At 39.6% G+C, this 25,182-nt stretch overlaps 1 protein-coding gene and 1 long non-coding RNA gene across 9 annotated transcripts in view; one reads left to right on the top strand and one right to left on the bottom strand.

Annotated features, from left to right (window-relative positions):
* FGF13 (fibroblast growth factor 13) overlaps positions 1-25,182 on the top strand; it is a 610,237-nt gene that overhangs the window by 513,267 nt on the left and 71,788 nt on the right. For 6 of the 8 annotated variants that reach the window (XM_063660864.1, XM_063660862.1, XM_063660866.1 and 3 more), the window contains 2 exons: positions 18,136-18,246; positions 23,967-24,070. In XM_063660864.1, coding sequence (XP_063516934.1) covers positions 18,136-18,246; positions 23,967-24,070 — 215 coding nt within the window. Of the gene's footprint in view, positions 1-15,303; positions 16,251-18,135; positions 18,247-23,966; positions 24,071-25,182 lie in introns of those variants that run through there. The other 2 variants (XM_054472777.2, XM_063660865.1) reach the window with 2 other exon arrangements.
* Positions 10,459-14,946, bottom strand: LOC129025169 (uncharacterized). The gene is made up of 3 exons (XR_008497186.1): positions 14,911-14,946; positions 12,238-12,323; positions 10,459-11,156 (listed from the first exon to the last, which is right to left on the bottom strand). It is a non-coding gene; the product is annotated as an uncharacterized LOC129025169 (long non-coding RNA).

Here is a 25,182-nt window from a genome sequence, read left to right as displayed (position 1 = left end):
TTGGTACTGGAATAGGTCTGTGTGATCCCATGGCCCTTCTATGAACATTGCCAGTGACAAGACATTGATTACCTTTCAAGATAGTCCATGCTACCTATTTTTATACAATCCCTATTGTTGGAAATGTCTTCATCAAAATGAGCCCTAATCTATTTCCGTGCAGCTTCTCTTCATTTGTCTTATTTCTGTCTTCCAGAAAATCAAAATATTGGATGGAAAGTAAGCTCCGTGCACAGTTCCACTCAAGTGGTATGCAAGCAGTCGGACACAATTGGGTGGTCCTAGCTTTGTTCGCAGTGTCACTTGCTGGTTGTGTCAATTTGGGCTAATGACTCAACTTCTCTGGGCCTTAATTTTCTTACCTGATAAAAACAAAACAAACATAAAAACACCCTACCTCATAGGAGTGTTGTGAAAATGAAATAAATAACATATATTGAAGCACCTAGCACACTGACAAGCTCAGAGAATTCTCTTAATAAATGATAGTTACCTTTTGGTCAGATGATCACCCCCTGAGTACCCAAGATGAAATGTACCATTTATGTTATATTGCATTATTGTGTTATTAGTTCTGCTTCATAGCAGTGAATTCTAATGTTCCCTTCTTGTTAACTAATTTCTTAAAAGGTTTAATTTTAGTTTTCTGTTGACCTTTTTTTCCCCTCGAGATTTAATTAAGTTGTTACTGAACAGAATTGAAGTGTTAAATAACCTAAGATGATGGGTTTCTAGCATTCATGAATTCCATGCATCGCCAACCGGTGAGATTAGTCATGGCAGTGGATGGGAGATCTTGGCAGGGATTAGCAAATACTCCTGTTAATCAGCAGAATGTGCAAATTAGGCCTTGGCTCATGGCATTGATATAAATCTCCATGGCAACACCAGGGTTAGCTGTTTACATGTGAAGAAGTGATTTCAAAGCTGCAGAGGATGATAGAAATTACTGCAATGACCATAAATAGGAAAAAACTGAGGAAAGGAGAAGTATTCCCACTTCTTAAAGAAATTCATACAACTTGCTATAAATTTAGTAGTAGTTTTACCGTCTCTGAGCCTCTACTACTGGAAAGTTAATTGACAGTGATATAAACAGAAAGAAAGTAAGAGGGAGTAAAGGAGGGTCTGAAATCATTCATAAAATATACAGTCCATCCCTCTGACCAAATAACTATAAATCAGGATTATTTGCATATCTGTGTGTAGCAGGACTGTCTGAGTTAGTATCCTAATTCCACCATCCATTAACTGTGTGACCTTAGGCAAAATTTTTAATCTCATTGTATCTTTTCTCCTCACCTATAACATAAAGCTAATAACAGTACCTACCTCAGAAGGTTGTTATGAGATTTGGATAAGTTAACATATGTAAAGTATTTGGAACAATGGTTGGCTCAGAGTAAATGCTTGGAAAAATGTTAGCTGCTAGATTATTATCACTGTTATTGTTATTCCTGTTAGTTGGCCATAATTCTTGAATATAGACTACCTTTCTATTTTATACCCTGTAAAGAAACTACAGAGTGGGAAAGGTTATATTTTTCATTTTCTAATTTTGTTTGTGCTGGAAACGAGACTTGGAAATGTCAGCACTAGAGAGGTTTTATAGATATTATCATTTTCAATTTCAGTACAACACTTAAGAAAATGATAGCAGTGATACTAGTTGAAGCATAGGATCCGAGTAAAGCCACTTTATTATTTAAACTCTCATCAAAATCCCGGAGCAGGTGGATATCTATAAAATGTGGTGTGATCAAAATTGAATTAGTTTACCTCAGAAATAGCGCTACCTTTTTAAACATATATGTAGCTCTGAAAATTAAACCCAGGCCCCTGTCCTCTCATGGACCAATTTTCTCTGTGGTTTCAGCTTATTTCACCTTACTTGTGTCTGTTGGTTGATTAGGCTTCTAATCCAAGCAGGATAATTGCCGTAATTCAAGTTTGGATTCAATTTTCAGTGCTTACATTTGATGGGAGATTATTCAAATAGATACTGGGCTGTTTGCTTTGTGAGGTCAAAATTGTTGCTACTTTTTTATTAATGCCAACAAATCTCTTGCCAGTCACCACCCAGTGGTTCAAAAGCTTTTGGAGGCAGCCTAATGGAGCTGAAAGGGAGTGAGACTAAGAGTTAGAAACCTTGGTTGGAAACCCTACTGGCCTCCTCTACCATCTGATTCTTGGTCATTCACTCTGTTGTTTCTCTATTTGTGTTTCAATTTTATTTTCTTATGCACCTTTTTGTAAGCCACTTCAATTCTTCTTTGGAATGAGGTAGGCCCTATACCGATTAATTAATAAATTTGTGTGTGCTGTTAAGTAAACCATGACCTCTTGGTGGGACACAATTTTCTGGTTTATAAAAAGAGCCAGTTGCAACCTACCGTGCCTACTTCACCAGTTCTCATGCAGATTGAATATGACACTGGTTATAAAAGAGTTTCGTGAGACAGAGTACTGTATAATAGTATACTTGTAAAAGAGTATTTTAATATCATAATATGGCTAAAACATGGACCAACATAGTTACTAACCTGATTTAACTTTCCCTTTAACAAGAATCAAATAGTCCTCTGTTTATACTTTAACGCCTGAACATTGCTTCTGTTTGTTATTAAAACATGGCCTAAGTCCTACATACTCTAACATTTATTGTACATGAACCTACTCATCAAAATGGACCTGTCTTGCATTTCATTGCTTCAGGTGTCTCCTGTGCAGTCTCCAAAAGGAGAAACAGAGAGTTAGCTAATTCATTTATTCATAAAACTATAATTTATTGAGCCCCTACTGTGTCTAGATGTGGACACCCAGAGATGAAGTCCTAATCCCTGAGTCAGCGAGCTCACTATTTAGTGGGAAAGACAGACAAGTAGAAAGAAATTAATCTTATAGTTGTCATTAAATAGCTATATATATAGGGGCTATGGAACAGAACATTTTTACATGGGAGATTTGAGGAAGATGTCCCAGAAGAGATAATACCTGAGATCAATCCTAAAGACTTTGCTAGGTAGGAGGGAATAGAATTTTCAAGGGTATAGCAGTTGGAGTGGCTGAAGGGTATGAGGGGGTTATTTTGGAGAAAGGAAATACTTTGGTATGCCTGAAATACAGTGTGTCAGAGAGTGACAAAAAGTAAGTGTGACAAAGAAATCTGGGTCCAGATACTGGAAGGCTTGTGCATGATGAAGAGCCACTGAATACCTGTTAGCAGGGCATAACATGATCAGATATGTTAGTTAGAACTGTAGCAGTGAGCAGAGTAGTTTGATCAGAGGCAAGAGAAGAGGCAGAGGAATGCAGTTAGGAGACTATGATGAAATTCAGGAAAGAAATGAAACAAGAATAGATGAATGACTTAACAATTGGAATTTAGAGGTGCTATGAAGAAGGTAGAACCATAGTATTGGGTTACCCCTTGGATATAGAGTGGGAGGAAAGGAAAGAGTTGAGGATAATGCCCAGGTTTCCGGTTTGGTTAAAATAGAGGATGTATCCAGAAAGGGGTGAGATAAAAGAAACACCATTAATCACTACATGGATAAGAGAAGAGGAATCAGTATTGGGAGATAAGTTCAGTTTTGGATTTGTTTAGTTTGAGGTCCTGAGGATCAACTGGGTATAACTATCCTTATGTGGAGCTCAGAACTGAGTAGATGAAAGCAGTGGAGACCATTGGAGTTGTCATAGTGTAAATGGTACTTCTCTCCTGTACTATTCATATGGCTGGGTCCATATCATATTTCAAGAGTCAGCAAAATGTTATCTCCTTTCAGAGGCCTTCTCTGACCTTCCAATTTCAGTTAGGTTCTTCTGCATTACTCTTGAATGGCATTATCTTTTTATAGCAGTAATCACAATGTATAACTACTTATATGTGTTGTTTATTATCTGACTCCTCATTAGACTATAATTTTCATGTGGTCAAGATATCTGCTTTGATCACCACTGAATACCTACAACTCAGCCTGGCACATAGTAGATGCTCAAAGAACATTCGTAGGATGGATGAATAAAGTCACTAAAGAAAATACCTAGAAAGAAAAGATTGAGGGAGAAAATTAGAGGGTATAGGACAGAATCCTAAAGCACTCAAATGGTTAATAAGAGGAAAGGGGAACCAGAAAATGAGACAAAGTAGGAGCAGTCAATACAGATATGAGGAAAACTAGGAGAGCACAGTGTTGGACAAGCCAAGGGGAGAAGATTCATGTGTTACAAAGAGAATGGTCAGTAGCATCAAACACTGCTGAAAGGTTGTATAAAGTAATGACGGAGAACAAGGCATTGGATATGACAATAAGAAGGTTACTGATCACTTTAGTAACAGTAGTTTTAGTGATATGGTGAAAGTAAAGAATGAATGAGGACTTCTAGTCAATATGTTGAACTAATGTATTGCTTGTTACTACCTATTCTACAAAAACACAGAAATAGTGAGTAAAATATTACCCTAAGTCTTTGACAATACGCAAGAGACTTCAAAAGCAGAAAAAGGAAACTCTGTAGGTGACAGAAAGGAAGAAACAATTCAAAGCCAAAGCAAATTACAGCAGTTGAAGCTACATGGCCATCAAGTGTAGCAGAAGTGGGTACATACGATGGGACTTAAGTTGAAGCCACAGCCCTGATACAGAGCCCCGAGTTTACTGCACAACCCTAGGAGCCAAGAGTCCAATTCAGTTCATGACAAATCGGGGCCCAAGGCCTGGGGACATAGAATGTAAATGGGGTTTCCATTCTGGGCTGAGAATATAAGATATTGGAACCCACATCCAAACTCATACTATCAATTTCTACTGGGAAATTAAAATAAAAACCGATCTGTAATCAGTGAAACCCATAGAGTGCTGGTAGAGAAAAACACAAAACTATTGAGGTAGATAAGTCTACTATCCAGGGTTCATGTGGTATTTTACAGAGAACAACTCTCCTGTTGAATGTAAGCACACAGTCAAATTTACAGAGCAAGAAGAGGAATAAAACACCATGGAAGAGTCAGCAGTGACAATAACCACAGTAATTCATATTCCAGAAATAAGGCAATATGAAAGAGGAGTTAACATAAGTGCATAAGTGTGATCAAAATGTTCAGTAAGATAAAGGAATAAAACTCTTAAGATATGATCAGAACGTTATGAAAAAATAGACATATTATCAAACACCAAACAGAAATTGTAAATATATATATGTATTTAATATATGTGTATATATATTTTATATATAACATTTGTGTGTATATATAATTTTATATGCCATTCATAAAATATTATTGTATAATATATAGTATTTGTACCAATGAAATAAAAACAAAATCAACAGATAAATCCAGCTAAAGAGGGGATCAGTGAAGCACCCAGATTTTGCAAAGAAAGATACAGAGATGGAACCAGGAAAGAGAAGTAAGGAATCATGAAGGAGAGACTAAATAAAATGAATATTTTATCCATTATTTCTGTGTTTTATGGAAGAATAGGTAGGATGCACCTAACAGAAGTTTCAGTAGAACAACAGAGATTTAAAGAGAGGCAATAAGTAAAGAGTTGATAGCTAAATTTCCAGAATTGAAGCACAGCAATAGAAAAACTGATTAAGCACAATTGAAGAGGAATACAGTGAGCAGGGAAATTTTCAATATGTTTTCAATATATTCAAATGCCAACCAAATCCTAGTTGTTCCTCTCCTGTAGGAATATTGAAATCTATATAGATGAATTACTGGTATTACCTGGCTTGGACAATCTTTTCACACAATCTTTAATTTGTTACCTTAAAGTTTTATCATCATAAAAATTATTTATTGACTGCCCATGTGAAAAATCTCTGGTCTCCAACCTCACTCCAGTTATATCAGGAGAATGGCTGACTTACCATGACATACATGCCAATGTAATTTTCATTTTTATTGGCATCTTTCTAAAGGGATTACTTCTACTACACCTTCTGCCGTTGCCAGTCAGAAATCAGTAACAACTGTATGCTTGAACATCAATGTTGACAATATGTACTGAATGCGATCAGTAGGAAAAAGAAGACGATCTTTTTAAAGCAAGGAATAAAAACTTACAAATGTTCATCAGAATACCCACATAGCATAGTCGATTTCTCCCAGTCCCCAATGGTTGATGTTCAAAGTGTAGTGATATAAAAATCTAAGGTTTTGCAAGTTCTTTCAGCTGAGGGAAAGTAATATGGCCTAGTAAGAAGAATACAGTACCAGTAGTCAGTTGAAATCCAGGTTTGAAGTCTGGCTTTACCTAATTTCTTTCCCCAACTTCTGAGCTTCTTCCCATCCTCCCACATTCATCTTCAGTGACAGGTTTTGTTTTCTGAAGCTGGATTCAATTCCTGCCCTCCTGCCCACGGAGTTAGCTGCGCCCTCTTTGGGCTCTGAAAACACTGGATATTTAGTATCATTCTTAAAATGCTTATCACACTTGTGTTTTAGTTAACTATTTACTTCTCTTTCTCCTCCACTTGAGGCCAGGGACAGTCACTGGAGAGGCAGTAGAGTCGTTTTTTAAAACATGAGATATAAAGGCAGTATGCACGAATTCAAATTCTCACTCCACCACTCCCTACACTAATGAATGCATTACCCTTTCTTCATCTCAGCTTCTTAATCTGTAAAATGGAGATAAGTTCATAAGGTTATTATAAGTATTAAAGGAGTAAACAAAGATAAAGTACAATAAGTCCTCACTTAAATGTCATAAATAAGTTCCTGGAAATTGCAACTTTAAGTGAGGTGACATTCAGCAGGTCTTCAAATAATGTCATTTCCTTCAATATTGTTTCCTTATAATGTTGATGAGAAAAAAATTTGGTTTCATTATGTCATTTCACTTAAAACTGCAGTTTTCAAGAACATATCAATGATACTAAGTAATGATTTATTGTACTCTGAACAGTGCCCGGAGTAGAGTTGGTGCTCAATACATTACAGCTATTAGTATTTTTGCATCCTTCAGGTCTTAGCTCAGTACTTGGCAAATAGTTCTCAGTAAATTTTGAATGAATAAAGGCTTAATGAATGAACAAATGAACAAATGGCCCAAGCCAAATGTATTTAACTTCTCTTGCCTCAGATCTCTTCTCTAAAATGAAATCATTAGGTAAGCATTAAGGCTTCTGTTAGGAAATCAGTTTCTAAAATTGCTTGAGGCCTTCAGTGGTTGCACGAAAAGTTACTAAATAATTTCAGTCTGTTGACTGTACTTTTAACTGTTTGTCAGAAGAGAAAAGTTAGAGCAAATTAGCTAGAATAGATATTGGAGAAGCTCCTAATTGCAAAAGGATAGTCATGGGCTTCTGAGTATGGAAGTGAATACACTGTGTATAATATTTTTCTCTCTTTTGGCTGAACTCAAGCTTCCTGTAGCTAAAAACAGATGGCACAAAAAAGCTTACAGTGTGGAAAGCCAGTTTTTCCTATATGAAAAGAACTGAGTGTTTGGAGTGCTTTAACTTCTTGTCTCTGCTAAGTAGTGATGGAGAGAAAGGCCGGGAGGTGTCCTTTGGGTCTCATAGCATTCCAAAGTCCCAGATTACCTGAGTCAAAACAGGTTCTAGTGTCAAACTGTTTCTTGGGCTAGGGAACATAGAATAACACTAAGTAGTGATTTATAATCCTATAATTTTCATGAGAAAGTTAGCAATGTTTTCTTTAAATATTGCTATAAGAAGTTATTGAGTGTTATGAACTGTGCTTATAACTAGGCATAGATCATATGTATTATTTTTATTTCATAATTCACTTTTGTTAAAGAAAAAAAAACTGATTAGAAAATCATGCTATATTTCATCTTGTTCAGTCCCCCAAGCCAAAAGATAGTCACATCCAGGCACCACTGTTGAGCAACCCAAATTCCAGACCCACTGCCAATGAGGAAAGAAGTAGTATTTAAAGGTCTGGCCTTGTATACATAAATGTACTTTTTGGCTTAGGATCCTTAGTTTAAATACTTGCACTTCCACTTATGTACTAGCCAGGAAACCATAGTCATATCACTTAGTCTTTCTAGGCTTCACTTTCCTCACCTCTGCAACAGCAATAATGATAATACCTACCTTACATGTTGTTGTAAGGATTAAAGGGAATAAGGTTATAGCACTTAACAAGTTGCTTGTCCAGTTATAACCATAGTATTTATTGAGTGTTATCACCATTTCCAACCCCAGTTTTGGGAAAAACAAATCTAAAGCAGAGGGGAGGGCTTAAAAATCATCTAGGGCATCTGCACAATTCTCAGGCGGGTTATCAACCTGTCTTTCATCTCCTCCTTAGAATATGGAGGATAGTATTTTCTCTGAATATACCAGGTTCTTCTGCCCAAATCTTGGTCAGTGTCTGAAAAGAGATGTGTTAAGACTCTTAATCCTGAGGGAACACTAAAGTATTTTCCCATTACCTCTCTGTTGCTTTAAAAAATATAAATTCTTGATAGGAAATTGGGGCAAACAGTGCCATTGGCAAGTAGGAAATCCATCCAGTGTTCCTTAATGCTGGTTGTGAATCTTGCCTCCATATGCTAAATAATAACAGACACTAGATCATTTGCCCACACTGCATTCCTTTCCTCAAATACTGAGTTTAGGTCACCTTCCAGTAACTTTATTTCCTGAATTGGCTTAAATCCAGAAAAATTAGGTTGTCTGCCATTGCCTCAAATCCTCCCATCATTTTTTCCCCTAGCTTTTCATTTAGGTTACCTAGTTCACTGGGCAAGAAATGAACCCAGTGTTACAGATATTTTGCCTCTGATTCTCGTACATTTTTAGCCTGCCATAAATGTCTCACCGTAGAAACACCTCACTTATGTTTGTTAGCCATCACTTAGTTCATAAAATAGAAATTGTTCCTTCAAGATCTTCAAATATTATTGAGTAAAACAGAATCAAATTCACTTAGAGAACCTGATGCTTTTCTTGGCTCTAGACACTCTGTCACCACTGAAGCGACCCATTTGATTAATAATACATTTATTGTGTCTACAAAGTGTTTTCTGCAAGTTGGATGAGAGAAACTTTAGGAAATGAATGTGACTGCGTTGATCCACATGCTCCAAGTTCATCCAGTATGATCTTCCAAAGGCAAAAGCACTAACAATTAGCTTTGTGTTTTGGCTCACACCTGTAATTCCCAGCACGTTGGGAGGCCAAGGCGGGAGGATCATTTGAAGCCAGGAGATAGATAGAGACAAGCCTGGGCAACAAAGTGAGACCTTAGCCTTAGAAAAAAAAAATAGTTAAATGTGGTGGCATGTGCCCATAGTCCCAGCTACTTGGGGACTGAGATGGGACATGGCTTGAGCCCAGGAGTTAGAGGTTACAGTGAGCTGATCATGCCACTGTACTCCTGACTGGGTGACAGAGAGACCAGATCTCAAAACAAAACAAAACAAAACAAAACAACAACAACAAAAACACTAGCAATCCCCATGCCCTATCAGAGGGGACCTTTGCCTTCTCATAATGGTGTTACTGCCCCTTTCCACTTTCCTTGTGATTACTTCTTGGTGGCAGGTCATGGTTATACAAATAGTCGTGTAGTTTTTATGACAGAATGATAGTCTTAATGGAAACCAACCCACATACCTACCTAGATAGAAAAGGTTTTTGTTGTATTCATAAAAGCTTTTATAGGAGAAAAATCAGCAATCAATTATAGTATTTAACAACGCTCAGTGAAAAGAATGCTTTCCTTGTACAAAACTTAAATCCCCACATGTTAAAGCTTAAGCTTATTTCCTTGTATTCTCTCCTCAAGATTAAGAGAGAAACCTCCGCCCCAGAAAGCTGCTATTTCTCTCCAGGTTTTCTTGATTAAATGGCCAAGCAGGTAATCAGAGGCCTTGAACTCTCGATGTTGCAGCTGCCATGGCTAATTAAATGGTGAAGTGCTGAATTCACAGACATGATTAATACCATCAGGGCGTTTTATGGCTTTAATGTTCATAAATTATGGCTGAACAATGAAATTTTTATGTGGGTTATAGGATTTTTCTTCTTAAGGATCAGAATTAATCAGTGTTTTCTCAATTGATTTTAAATATAAATCAGAGGTAGCATCAGTAAATTCTATAGCTTAAGTATTTAGAGAATGATCTCAGAAACAGGACATAATGAAGACCAAGCCACCATCCTAGTGTGATGCAAGCCTAAGGTCTTGTGGATTTTCATTCTAAAGGCAATTCAGGAAGGCCAATCAGTTTCTAAAAGGATGGTTCTGGAGACCTTTGTTTCTGAAGTATAACTCCCCTAAATGATCTAATCTTTGCCAGCTAATATATGTGTCAGGGTATGTAACAGAATACAGTAGTCACTCTTTCTTTGCCTGGAATTCTAGTGTGACACTAACAAGATTTCCTTAAATTGCATTTTTCTTCCTGGAGTTAAGTGTCAAGAGTCTATTTCTTTTCTTCCTTTTTTCTTATTTTTCTTTCTTTTTTTTTAGAGGCAGGGTCTTACTCTTGTCACCCAGGGTGGAATGCAGTGGCAGGATCATAGCTTGCTGCAGCCTGGAACTCCTGGGCTCAAGGGATCCTTCTGCCTCAGCTTCCCAAAATGCTGGGATTACAGGTGTAAGCCACTGTGCCTGGCTAGCTGAAAAGAGCCTATTCTGTTAGCTTTTCTCTAAACTCCTCATTTGTATTTCTATCCAGTTGTTTCTCTGAGCCTTTGTACATAATTAGATAGACCACAAAAGGTGGTACTTGGCTACTTCATCTCGTAAATACTCTCTCTGCTGCCTTACTTAGCGAATGGGGAGATCCCAGTGTCACTCGACGTTGGTGCATTTGAATCTGCCAACGTTTCCTTTCTTTGAGCTCATCATCAGTCCTTGACCAGGTAACTTGCCACTCAGATATTTTGGTGAACTGTTAGTATAGAAGGAGAACAAACTGGCAAGTGATTCTGAGTGAGCTTATCTTCACATAGGAAGGGTGTTTGAAATTTCTCATTTTCAGAATTTCAGAAAGAGCCAATTCCTTTCTGCTCTGAATGGACTGAGGCTGCTCCCTATTAGGCTGAGTTCTCTCATTTTTACTCATCACAGTCACATCTGTTTGGGTTTCTGTCTCTCTCCTGGAGATGCCTCTTGAGAGCAGGTCCCCTCAGCTTCCTTACAGCTCCTCTGAGGCCTGCCAAAAGAGATTGGCAGAGAACGATCAGCATTCTATGCCCAGATAACTCACATAACTCTCTCTGAAAAGAATGCTAAAACCTAGTTCTCAAGTGAACCCACGAGGAGTGGAATCAAAGGGACTTTTGCATTTTTCCTTGGAATCCAATTTAGAATTTATGTTTTCATGGGGTGGGAAGAGAACAGAGAGATGGGAAGTATGAAGAGGGGAAGATAAAGAAGTAGGAACAGGAACATATGGGAAAAATAATCCTAGGCTCCCAGAGCCAAAAGGACTTTAAGGAACATGTCATCTGGAGGTTTCCAAACATTTTGTTTTTAGTACCAGAATCTTTTCATTTTTATTTTTTACATAAGAAATCATACAATGAGCTCCACTATATAAAACAGATGAAAAGAGAAAGAGAAATAAACAGTTGAATGAAAACAGTTAAAATAGATAAAATCTACTGTTGAAACATTGGCGAGGGAACTTTTATTACTTTTCATTACTTTTAGAGTGCTGAAGAATACAAAGTGAAAACTGCCAATCTTGTCTAAGTATTACTTTAAAGATGGGAAAATTGAGGCCTGTAATATGGAGAAATGACATACTCAAGGTCACACAGCCAATTAGTGGCAGAGATAGGATTAAAACATATGTTTCCAGCCTGCCAGACTAGAACTCTTTGGGAGTTGAGTTAGAAAAAGAAGTTAAGAATGCTTTTCTTTCTGAACATGGTCAAAAAGAGAGGGTGGTGGACAATGCAATGGGAGAGCGGACACCTGGGAGAAACAACGGACAATAGACCCTACCTTAGAATAGAGCATAGAAGAGTTTGAACCACCAGGGATAAGCAGAGATAATTGAAATTTACAAATATGGAGGAGATCCAGGAAGTTCCATAGCAAGGGCACAATGTGAACTGCTAGGAACAAATCAAAACTGGAGAAAAAGGGATTTGGAAATAGGTGTCAAAAGAGAATTCTTTATTACTTCCCCTACACAAATGTCATACTATTGGCCCAGGATGGCAGTGGGACAGCAAAGAAAAGCAAAATACTCTTCTCTAGGATTGGCTGCAATTCTTTCATTATACCTTCTCAAGATGGATGTGACTTTGGCATAGTTTCCTGTTGGAGATTTGAAAGTAATATTCACATTCGTCTCTGAAATTTTAAGCACCTGGGAAATAGACATGAGAGTTAGGAAAACGCGAACATATCTGCTGTGTGTGTGTGTGTGTGTGTGTGCGCGCGCGCGTGCGTGTGTGGAGTTTTGCTTTTGTCGCCCAGGCTGGAGTGTGGTGGCCTGATCTTGGCTCACTGCAACCTCCGCCTCCCAGGTTCAAGCGATTCTCATGCCTCAAGCTCCCAAGAAGCTGGGATTACAGGCAAGCGCCACCATGCCTGACTAATTTTGTATTTTTAGTAGAGACAGGGTTTCACCCATGTTGGCCAGGCTGGTCTCAAACTCCTGACCTCAGGTGATCTGCTTGCCTCAGCCTCCCAAAATTCTGGGATAACAGGCGTGAGGCACTACGCCTGGCCAATATCTGCATTATTAATGGTTAAGTTCATTGAGCAATATGATTTGGACCCAGTTTCAAAATGGTTTTCTTTCACTTTCTGCCCCAGATTGAATTTACCCTCTGGTCACAGGCCTTTGTGAGTTCTCTTCGTGGAAGAGAGAAGAGAATGAATGAGGTCTCTAGGCAGACAGATCACAGAGAGATGCCCCCTTCTCATGTCTCATTAATAATGTGCCATGCATTTTCCTGTTCATGAAGACAAAAGATTCAAGGCGGTCAGGATATAAAAAGACAGAAATACCTTTTGTGGGTTGGCAGGAACATGTGACAGAGGGAGAGTCTCGTTCCCCCTCCCCCATACTCTTCATTTTTCAATATTATACAATTTAATCAGGGAGAGAAGGATTAGAGCAAGAAGGACATCTACAAACACGTGTAGAATCACCTGGTCATCAGCCTTGGCCCAGTGGTTCCATGCGCTTGTGTGGATGGTAGACAGGAGTTAGAAACGAAAGGATGTATTTACAGTTTGTGTTTGCAAATTTGTAATAAATGCCCCCGCCATTCTTATTATATATTCCTGAAGTCTTCTCTGAGTCTGCTTACCTCTAATATGTACCACAGAGTGTCCACACCAATAATTCTACAGGCATCCTGAAAATACCTTATGAATGGTGTTTGCAGAAGCAAACAGTGAGAGCTGAGAGGAGAAGTGGAGGAAAAACGGTGTGGGAAAGCCCTTATGATTTTCTCAATACCATCTCTCCTTCTAAGGTCTATCCCCTTCCTGAATCAGAACTTCATCCTTCTTTAGCTTTTGCATGCCTGCTCTGGGTCAGGATCCCAAGAGAGAAATGAGAGTAGGAACAAAAGGCCCTTGGGGGTTGGTGCTTGGCAGAAGGTAAAAACATGCAGAGAATAAGCAGAGACCTTGTACCTGTTCATCACCCACCCCAAATATGTGGGCTTGATCAAAGCTTCTCCTGACCCCTCTTTATGTAAGATATTTCCCTTCATGGTATCTGGAATTTAAACAACAATCACATACATTTTGGACTAGGAAATGGCCTCCTACTCTTCAGAATCAGTATCAGTCAGTCATTCATCAGGGATTTATTTTTCCCTATGAATCACATTTTAAAGAAGTGGATACTTGAATAGACTTGAGGTGTTAAAACTCTCGTCTACCTTGTCCTCCCTTTTCATTTGGGAAAGCCAAAAGCACAAAAGAGTAGGTAGAAAATGTCAGACCCTTTGGCATCATTCTCCTGTAACTATCAGTCTCAACCCACTGCAACCTTTACCCCAGTCTGCCTTGCAGACACACAGTGGTGCTTCTGATGGAGCAAGAGACATTTCAAGATTGGAGAGAAGTGGAAGGAAGGGTAGCAACAGCTTCCCCTGTGAAGCAATGGAATCTACAGAAGGGTCCGGTGATTCAGCTCTTATGGGCTAAGAAGCCTGAAAGCATTTCAGTGTTGCTGAGTCCGAGCTTGTTTGTTGGGTGGTCAGGCAAGGAAAAAAGGGCTGGGAGTCTGAAGATAAGCTGAGCATCTGGTTTTGCATCTACATTAGTTCTGAAAAGAGGTGATGGGGGTGCCATGTAGGAGTCCCGTAAAGACGATGTAGGGCTGCCAGGTAGTAGAGCTGCTCTATTTTGCTTCCTATTTGGCCTCAGAAATCAAGTAAAATAGTCAAATAATTGTGTCTGTTTGAAGGTAGGGATGTAGATAGGCCATTTCTCTTTGCTGCATTTCTGGCCTCAAAACCTCTTCTTTCTTTTCCTCCAGAATAAAATATAACACAGGGAGAGGACAGAACTTGTTAATAGAGTGAGGCCAGCAAAAAGCCAGACTGGTTCCTGAATTGGAGGGAGGGAGGCTGCCTGACTTTGGAGGAGCAGAAAAAAATAAGTTAGGAGATTAGAGATGGGCCACAGCTTAAATAGAGAGGTTCGACTCTGCATTTCCCAAATACGTAATGCTTATGGTACACGACCCAAGCTCTCTGCTTGAATCCCAAATCTGAGCGGACAGATAAGGGGGCGCAGAGGAAAAACAGGTTTTGGACCCTACAAATTTGCTTGAAATGAAAAGTCAGCAAAAACCACTGGGTGGCAGCGTGGTGTGCGGGCGCAGCTCTGCAGTGTCTGCTGCTGCTGCTGCTACCGCTGGGGCTGAACCCGTCTGGGGACTCTGGCCTCCTCTCCTGAATGGCTACAAGTGTCGCCAAGCAAAATACCTCTGCGCGTGTGGGTGAGGGTTCTCCGGGTTGTTGGTGCGTCCAAGCCTGAGGCAGGGATCTGGCGAACTTCTGAGGGGCTCCAGCCCGAGCACAATCTGGTCAGCTCAAACACTAAGGAAACACCCCCACCACGCCATCCCCCAATGCCGAGCAAACCCCCGCTCCGTCAGCCCAACTACCTCATCCCAGTTCCTCCTCCATCACTGCTTCCTCCCGAAGCTCCTTTCGGGAAAAGGAGGGGAGAAGGATTTGGACGATTGGAGCAGTGCGGAAGCCCCTACAGGTGTTAGCCGGAACGGCCGGCTGGGGACTCGGGGGGTGGGGGTGGGGGTGGGGGTGGGGGTGGGGGTGGGAGTGGGAGGGGCGGCCTGCGGCTCCGAGCCTACGGGCTCAGCCCCGGGAGGGAGGGGCCGTCGCGGGAGGGGGCTGCAAGGAGGCTGTCGCGCTGTTCCGGAGGGTGCCTGCGGCGGCTGAATTCCTGTGCTGCGACTGTGCCGCGCCCAGAGCAGCAGCAACAGCGAAGATGCGAGGCCATTACCTGTTTGATCCCTGTCGGAAACCTGGCACGGGCCAACTTTTCCCGATTATCACGCCAAGAAGTTGCAAGGACTAGTCGAAGACTCGGAGGGGCCAGGGCGAGGGCGCGCTCCCCCGCGCGCTGCCTCCTCCCTCCTCCCTCCGGCCGCCCGAGCTCCCGGCCTCTCTCCCGCCCGCGCTCACTCCCTCCGCCCGCCTCCCTCCTCTGGCCCCCTCCGCGCGGCACAGGGTGGGGGGTGCCGCGAAACTCCGACCCGAGCCACTTGGACTTGCACAGTGTCCGCCGGGCGCAGGGGCCGACCGCACGCAGTCGCGCAGTTCTGCCTCCGCCTGCCAGTCTCGCCCGCGATCCCGGCCCGGGGCTGTGGCGTCGACTCCGACCCAGGCAGCCAGCAGCCCGCGCGGGAGCCGGACCGCCGCCGGAGGAGCTCGGACGGCATGCTGAGCCCCCTCCTTGGCTGAAGCCCGAGTGCGGAGAAGCCCGGGCAAACGCAGGCTAAGGAGACCAAAGCGGCGAAGTCGGGAGACAGCGGACGAGCAGCGGAGGAGAAGGAGGAGGAGGCGAACCCAGAGAGGGGCAGCAAAAGAAGCGGTGGTGGTGGGCGTCGTGGCCATGGCGGCGGCTATCGCCAGCTCGCTCATCCGTCAGAAGAGGCAAGCCCGCGAGCGCGAGAAATCCAACGCCTGCAAGTGTGTCAGCAGCCCCAGCAAAGGCAAGACCAGCTGCGACAAAAACAAGTTAAATGTCTTTTCCCGGGTCAAACTCTTCGGCTCCAAGAAGAGGCGCAGAAGAAGACCAGGTCGGAAAGGGTTTTTGCTTTCTTTTCCCCATACTTTACGAGTGAGGTGGGGGCGGTGGGGAGCAGGTATGTAGCATCGGTGAGTTTGTTGGTGGCCCATCTTGTGCAGAAGAGGCCACCTAGCCTGTGTGCGTGCGTGGGAAGGTGATGGCTTTCTTGCCTCCGTAACAGTAACACGCTTGCTGCATTGCAACTGCCCTGGGACAGGCGCAGAGCCTGGGGGCATACTCTGCCCTGGGAGGCTTGCCCTCAGCTTCGGACATGTCACAGATGTGCATGCCCGGTGGGCCCTGGGCAGGCGTGACCCAGACATGGCTATGATATGTATGGTGTCGAAATTGCAGGCGCAGAGCTGGGCAGACACCATCCTCCCGCCCCAGGAGAGCCTGGGGAATCCCTCTCTTGCCTTTATCTCTGCCTCAGACCCTTCCCCTCCAGCTTCCACCTCCAAGGGATGTGGTCTTCTGCTGTCTAGGCATTGCGTTTCTTTGATTACTTTTAAGCTTTTTGGGACAGACTTGACTTGTGGTGCAGCTTCGAAATGTTTGCTGGGGCGGGGGGAGGGGGGATTTCTAGAACCTTGTTGCAAAGAGCTGAGAGATTTGGTTAGACTAGTATAATTGGTTACATGCTACTAAAATGCGGTGTTGAAGAGGGAATTTAAACTCATACCCAGATTGTGGTGCTTTTGAACATTTTCAGTGGTAGGAGTAGCGCGATATTCCAGCGACTGGAAATTCAGCTCTAGGTGTCAGGTTGCGTCAAGGTAGACCTTCAGGGGAGCATGCAGTTTATTTGCCATTCTTAACCAAATGAATCTTTTACACTCTTTTCTACCTTTTACTAGATAAATATTACAAAAAAGTAAGACTCACCGATCTGTTATTTCTCCGTTTATGTGTGCTACACCCTGGGATGGAAAAGCAGACATAACGTTTTCTGTTTGCACAAAGTTTTTAATGCACTAACTGTAAATTAGGCTTGTTTCAAAAAGGCTTAAGTGGTTGCAAAGCATGCTTATGTGGCTCGAATAATCACATAAATATTATTTCAGCACAGGTGTCTATATTCAGTAAAAGAAAATTTTGGATAACATGGCTGTTATTGGTAAATTAGACACTTGATTAATCTATGGTTATTCATAATTGAAAATCATTTTAATTAAGAACTCATATTTTTGATAATCATACTTCTGATATGAAATTTGAAAAATTAGTATGCACTGATTTTTTCCTTCCTACCAACAAAAACCCTGCTCTTTTCACACACATTTTCACTAATGATAATTAATATGACAAGATTTGTTAATGGTGGTTGTATCTCCCTCCTCCCTTTTTTGGTATAAAAGGCTCAATTTTCCAAATACAGTTTCCTTAATGGGGTTCCACGTTATTTATGCATTTTCTACCTTCTTAGAATAAAGGAGATTATTTATTCAAATTGTGGTCATTCTGAAGGAAATCTTTGCTAGTGGGTTTTTGGTCCTTGGTCAGTTGGCAAACAACTCTGAATTATCTTTGTATTTCTCCTTTTCCTTTCACATGAAAAGTAGCACAATTTCAAAAGGCAGAATAGCCATTTGCCAACCCATTACAAATACTCAATGAGATAGAGTTCCACTCTGTAAACCAAAGGACAGTTTATCAGAAACTATAGACACTTTCAGAAGCTTTACCAACGTTTCCAGGTAGAAATAAAATGTTTCTTTAGTTAGAAAATTTATTCTGAAACTCGGAATTTGTTTTCTTTCTTCCAGATTCTTTAAAAGTGTAGTTTGACTTTTTCCATTAAGATTTGTAAATGAAATTAGAAATTGAAATTCCGAGTCTTTTCAACTGCATAGGCACTATTTATCAATTGATCCAAATCATTGTTCTCTTTGCAGAGCCTCAGCTTAAGGGTATAGTTACCAAGCTATACAGCCGACAAGGCTACCACTTACAGCTGCAGGCGGATGGAACCATTGATGGCACCAAAGATGAGGACAGCACTTACAGTAAGTGACTGCAAAATAAATAGTATATGCCAGCATATTGTTAACATTCTGTTTTTATTTATTTTAAAAATAAATACGCTTTCCTAAATCCTGAATTAAATGCAAAATATATTCCCACTACATAATCCTGTTTACACAGTTAACCTAAAGGAAGTTGAATATGAGTCTATCTAAGATAGTAAACTAGGGCAAATAATGTTGACACCCTCTGAAGAATAATCCAAATGTCATCTCCATGGAAATCTAGATAGATTTATGGCTATCCTTTGGATTTTATTACTTTTTTTCCCACAGAAAATTTACTCACCCACACACTGATCCAGAAATAGCATGTTATCTCTACTCTTAAGAACCGGTCTTAACCCAAGAAAGAGGAGTGGTTTCATACCATGAAAATTCATCATTACAAGCTTTCACTTCTGCTCCCTGCTCCACACACACACTGATAACTCTGAGACTAGTGGAATTTTAACATTGAGATACTTCCACAGGTGGGTAAAGGGATTTCTTTTAGTTCTTTCTTTTTAACCGTGGTTTAAGACCAAATTGGAGACTATAATGGTGAGCCTAAAAAAAGAAACACATAAAAAATAATTAAGTTTTATTTCTAATTACTGAAAGAAGGTGATTCCAAGATGTTACGTAACCTTTAATTACATGTTTTATTTATTAGGAGTAATAAAAATATAAACCCACAAATAGTGCAGGCTTCTCTTCAATGATAATTGATGTTTTCTTGCAATTTGCAGATTTCTGGAGACTTATTAAATGTTCCACAAGGCTAAAACACTTAGTTCTCACAATTTTTTTTGTTTTCTCCAATTTCTACTGAATTTCTCTCAAACCCTTTGATAATTTCGCATTAATATTCCAATTGTCGGCTGAGAAAATAGCCAAGGAAAGTAGGTCTGAATGCTAAGCAGTATACTCTGCAGCTTTTTAAGAGATGTATGGCTACAGCAATGCCATTGACGAAGGTCTCAATAAGTGTAAAGAGTTTCCCACCTTTTAGGAATGCTTCGTGGGCTGATGGCTGATCTATAACCTCGAGAGGAAGTCACTTTTAATTACCATTGAAGAAAGCTTTGTTGGTATGGAGGATGAAAAAAACCTCATACTGAATGGTTCTTCACTGTTTTTCAAAAGTTTTATGTCACTGTTGTGATATTAAAGTTTTATAGTGAATCCTAGTTGTTGTTTTATGCATAGTCTTCTATTTGAAACTATTAGGCAAGTGTAACTAGAGGGCTTTAGTGTAATCAAATAACAGACATTAGTGCATAGTGATCATCTGCAATAAAACATTCCCATAAGTTATTGTGCAAATTGATATTTGGGGAAGGGATTAGGGGATGTAAGCTGCCCTGCTTTCCAGAGTGCCTCAGGAAAATGGGTCTGTTGAGCATTATTAAAGGCAAGTTCGTGATTAGCTGCCAGTGAGCCTATCCAGTCACGTTTCTTTCCCCTTTTTAACATCTCCGGGTACAAATCAGAGAAGAAATATTTTGGGTCTGGTGTTCACATGTGTTTCCTGAAAAGAAATAAAAAAAATAGGTAATTCATGTGCTGTGTCCTATTAACAGCAATATACCAAATTCATCAAGATCACATTCTAAGTAATCATTTTAAGAGATACACACACACACCACACACACATATATCAAGGCTCCATTTCTTACTGTGGAGCTTTAAATCATACAGTAGGTTTTACTCTTCAGTTCCTACATATGCATAGCTTCTGCCTTTGGTTGTCTTATAACTGACTGATATGCATGGCATTTCTGTGTACTACTAATGATATTGAAAGAGCAATAAAGAACATAGCCTGATAACAGGAATCTGTATTTAGGCAGATTAAAATAGAGAGGTAAGTCAACTAAAGGTAAGTATTGTCATACCATGATGCATACAAATGGAAAGTATCTCAATAGAAATAGCAAGTCAGTAGAGCTTGGATCTGCTCCTGATGTTAAGAGTGACCAGAAGCTAGTGAGTTAGCTTAGCTTTGCCATTGAGGATATTGTGGGGCATAAGCCATCACGAAACAAGAAGGTTTAATGATTAAACTGACATATCGTGAAGGCCAGCCATCCAAATTTATTCTTTTCTTCCTTAAAACCAAGCCGTTTTATTGGTATTAATTGTTTAATTGTGCATAACGAGAATACAAGCTGTTTTTTTCAACTATCACTCATGTATATAATATTTCCCTAATATGTATTCGTGATACTTTGTTTATATTTTTCTTACTCTTCTTATTTTTATTAACCTTCATTATTTTCAGCATATTTTCTCATTAATTTGATTGAATTGCGTTATTTTTATTCAGACATAGTAAGCAATGTCATGATAAATCAGTGCACATTTATCCAGATATATCCATTTCTGAAAACATATGTTTGATATTATGCATTTAACCTTACCTTATGTAGATTTATTACAATGATAAATGTCAGTTCAATAAAATCTCATCATGAGGAAATCAGCCATTATACATTATGTATTTTCCCTTGAAAAGGAAAAGATGATAGACATTCCATGGCAGTAGTTTTATTATGTCTGCCCTGGGTGCAAGGAAGGACATTTTAAAAGACTAGTTTTCCCTTTCTCTTCAAACTCATGGTAGCATTATCAGTTCAACATGTTGCCTTTCCAGCCTACATTAATATATACTTTTATTAATTATTCTCTTTTGAGAAATTGACCTTGGCCAACTGATGAAGAAGCATGGCTTCAGTGTTGCCTTCAGCAAACACTGGGTGCCAACTAGGTGCATGGCTCTGATGAAGTGGCCCTTCAAATAGAAGGTGTTTGTTTTTATGCAGACATAACAGAGAACAAACAAGAAACACAGGCACATTTATGTTTTAAAAGCTTCTTCAGAACTTTCACTGAAATGGAAGAAGAGATTTTAGGTATTTAATGAATGTGTTTTAAATACATAAATGAAGTCAACTGTTTTCTTCTCATATTTATAGTGTTTTTATCCTGATCAAAATAATATCTTAAATCCATGAGGAAAGGTACCAGATATAGAGAAACAAAAGTACATAGGAAGATATTTATTTGGTTTAAGCTCACCCCGATATAATTTCTTTGCATTTTTATCTGGGCAGACTGTCCCTTTAGACATATTTTAAACCAACCCAGTTTATGATCTATCTTGATTGTTTAAAGAAATGAAAAGATCGTAGTAGTATGATCAGTCAATCTCTAGATTCGCTACTCTCATCAAGTTTTTATTTTGGGGTGATGTTTTTTTTTTTTTTAATCAGGCTTCATGGAAATTTAAAGTACATAGTGAAAAGTACATAGTTTTGCTATATAGTTAATACCATTATTCAAGATTAAATAATCACAAGAATGTACTGCTGATGTTTTTTTCTTCTCTTCCTCCTTCTGTTGTCTGATGTTTGAAATTTAGACATTTCATTGCTCGTTAAAACCTGAGTCAGAGTGATTGGAGAACACGGTGAAAATCAAATCAGTTTTTTAAAATCTCTCTCTGTTTCTTTCTTGTGCTTGTTTTAAGCTGCATTAAGAGAACTAAGAAAGTTCAGAATATTATTTAAAAAAATGAAGTTCTATAAATAATTCTGAATTTCATTTATCATTCTCTGTCATTTATTACTATGACTAAACTAGGTGTCAAACATATACTGATATTATAGTTGTCAAGTGGTATGTAGTGATATGGCTTTTAAACCAACCCCATATTGGAAGTTTTGGTTTAGCTTTTTAGATCTCAGAATTTTTCAAGTATGAGCTTTTATATAAATGGGATTATGGTCTCTTACTTTTCAAAAACATAGTATCATATTTTCACCATACAGATTGCTATCAATCCACAAATGGGTGTTGAACACCTGCTGTGAACAAGACATCGTCAACAGAAAGGGATATGACAAACACATGACATGCTCAGAGATGTCAGACTTCTTGCCTGTGTATTGCATTGTCAAATATAGCATGAGATCTTGGCTTGCAATCTGTGCAATTACATTCCTTTACCTCACATAACAGAAGGGCACAGCTTTTAATTTGATGAGTATTGAATGAAGTGCCATCAGTGGCATGTGGTAGGAACACTTGTCTTTTGAACTGTACAATATGTCCCAGCTCCTTCTTGGTAACACCCTTGTTTTAAGGGAACGATATGTTGTAGGCTCACCAAGGAATATTTAGTTCTTCATTAGTATTTCTCATCCATGTTACCCCACCTACTGCAGCAGAATGTATATGCACAGAGATAAACGATCCCAGAAAAACTATTCTTACCCACAGGGTGACTCCTTTACATTCTTGTTCACAGAAACCATAACAGACTGATTTATTATCCTCAATAAACTTACAAAACAAGGCAAAATTGTCAACATTGGTCTACGACTCCTGAGAGAAAGGTGCACAGGCTATTTTCAAAAGATGTGTGTGGCAAGCACTACGTTTTAAAAATGTACTGTTTTATTTTTATTCACAGTGTGGGAGGGAGTAGACAGCTGGTAGTGGGAGGACACCCACTAGTTGTCTCCAGTGAGTGGTGTGTGGTTGTGAGGAAAGCCTGGGTGTAAGTTTCACGCAGTCAGATCTTCAAATGGAGAAATGAAGTCCTCACTGGCACCAACTGGCTGCCCACTTGCAACTATTTTGCTAAAATAATAATAATAAAATAATAAAATAAACCCTTTCAAGTTCATTATTTTTATTCCTATGTCCTTTGTTCTTGGAGACTAAAAGCTAGGAGCCCTCTCAACTCTAATCTTGGAAAATGTTGGTCCTTTAAGAAATACTACTCTGAAGCCGGGCATGGTGGCTCACGCCTGTAATCCTAGCACTTTGGGAGGCCGAGGCAGGCAGATCACCTGAGGTCAGGAGTTCGAGACCAGCCTGACCAACATGGAGAAACCCCGTCTCTACTAAAAATACAAAATTAGCCGGGCGTGGTGGCACACGCTTGTAATCCCAGCCACTAGGGAGGCTAAGACAGGAGAATCACTTGAACCCAGGAGGTGGAGGTTGCGGTGAGCCGAGATCACGCCATTGCACTCCAGCCTGGGAAACAAGAGCGAAACTCCGTCTCAAAAAATAAAAAAAGGAAATACTACTTTGGAAACATAGGACTACAAAATGACGTTTTCTTTTTACAAGACCTGAATTTATTTTGGAGTTCCTGTATATGGAATAACACAGATAATTTAGATGAGGGCATTGGACTCTTCTAAAAGTCTAGGACTCTCTACCCAACAGGTAGATTTTAAATATGACTGTGAGAATTTCAGCAGTTATCTTGGGGAGCAGTTTAAAACCTTAATTTGTTGAGAATGACACCATTTAATGTACAGAACAATTCTTGGGACTGTATCTTTCCAGAAGCATCAAGGTTCCCCACCTCCAACACTGTAAAAGCCATGAAATTGTGACCAAAGCCTTCCATTTTCTCCAGGCTGTTAAATAATATGTAGTTACAGCTCCAGTTATCTGGCTGCAACCATGAAATTAAATACACTAAAAGGTAGAATCAGACCTATCTGTCTGCCTCGGGGTATGTGTGGGTGTGTTTGTGGGGGTCTGTATGTGTATGCATGTATACATAAACAGACATATATGCATACCCTCACCAACTACACACTACTTTTGGAGGACCAGACAGTCCTGCTGGAAACATTGAAAAGTTCTGAAATTCAGAATTGTAACATTGTTTTCATTTTCTTTTTTAATTTCAGCTCTGTTTAACCTCATCCCTGTGGGTCTGCGAGTGGTGGCTATCCAAGGAGTTCAAACCAAGCTATACTTGGCAATGAACAGCGAGGGATACTTGTACACCTCGGTAAGCCTTTGACTGTGTGCATGTTTTGACTATTCTAGTTTTCATCCAATATGAAAGAAAATGTGCTTTATATGTGTTATCATTACAGATTTCTGTGATGAGGAGAAGAATGTTGATGGAAATATTTCATTGAAAGGACAGATTAACTTTCTGTGAAAAATATATCTATTACTAATCAATTATTTGAAGCAAGCATTTTAGTATATAATCAAAGATTCACGGAACATATTTTTAATGCAGTGTCATTTGGGTCATTTTATGTAGCATATAATGGTCTCTCTTGCTGCCTTGCTTTGCAGCTGTGGGAAACAAAGTCATTTCTATAACTCAGTTGAACATATATTTATCCAGATTTACTCCTAAAAAAAACATAATGAGATCTCTCCCTCAGATCAACTCGAGGACATGAAAACCAGTTCTTGAAGGGTTTCTAGAGTTCTATTTCTTATCTTCAGTTTAATTGAACAGGATTTCTGATTGCTTCTGCTTTAAATATAAGCACTATTTAACCTTTCCTTACCTATAAATTCCTGCTTGTCTTTTTCTTGTAACTTTGGAGTGAACAGAATGAAAAATGGAACTTTTTCCTCAGATGAATGTATAAACAATGTAGACTACAATTCAATATGGAACATGGGGCCAAATTAAACTTTAAAAAAATGTTAACATTTAGATATAAGCAAAATGATACAGTATTAGGGTTAAGATTTTATTCTTATTGGCAGATCTAGTTTCAGATTATAGGAGACTATTTGATATATGAATTTTTAATTTAATTAATTAATTAATTAATTTGAGATAGAGTCTTGCTTTGTGGCCCAGGCTGGAGTGCCGTGGTGACACTCCATATTTTTAGCAGAGATGGGTTTCACCATGTTGGCCAGGCTGGTCTCGAACTCCTGGTCTCGAATGATCCGCCTGCCATGGCCTCCCAAGTTGCTGGGATTACAGGCGTGAGCCACCATGCCCAGCGTAATATATGAATATTTTTTAAATCTTTGTTTTGAATTCATGTATTTTAATAAAGGAAAAGAATGTTTAAAATGGAGAAAATTGCTTGTCGAACTTCTTACTAGCGAGTCTTGAAGCAGGTTGTTAGTATGACAATAGAA

Source organism: Pongo pygmaeus, chromosome X, assembly GCF_028885625.2.
Source record: "Pongo pygmaeus isolate AG05252 chromosome X, NHGRI_mPonPyg2-v2.0_pri, whole genome shotgun sequence".
Lineage (NCBI taxonomy): Eukaryota > Metazoa > Chordata > Mammalia > Primates > Hominidae > Pongo > Pongo pygmaeus.
The sequence above is the reverse complement of the archived record's forward strand: the minus strand, read 5'-3'. Positions and strand labels throughout refer to the sequence as shown.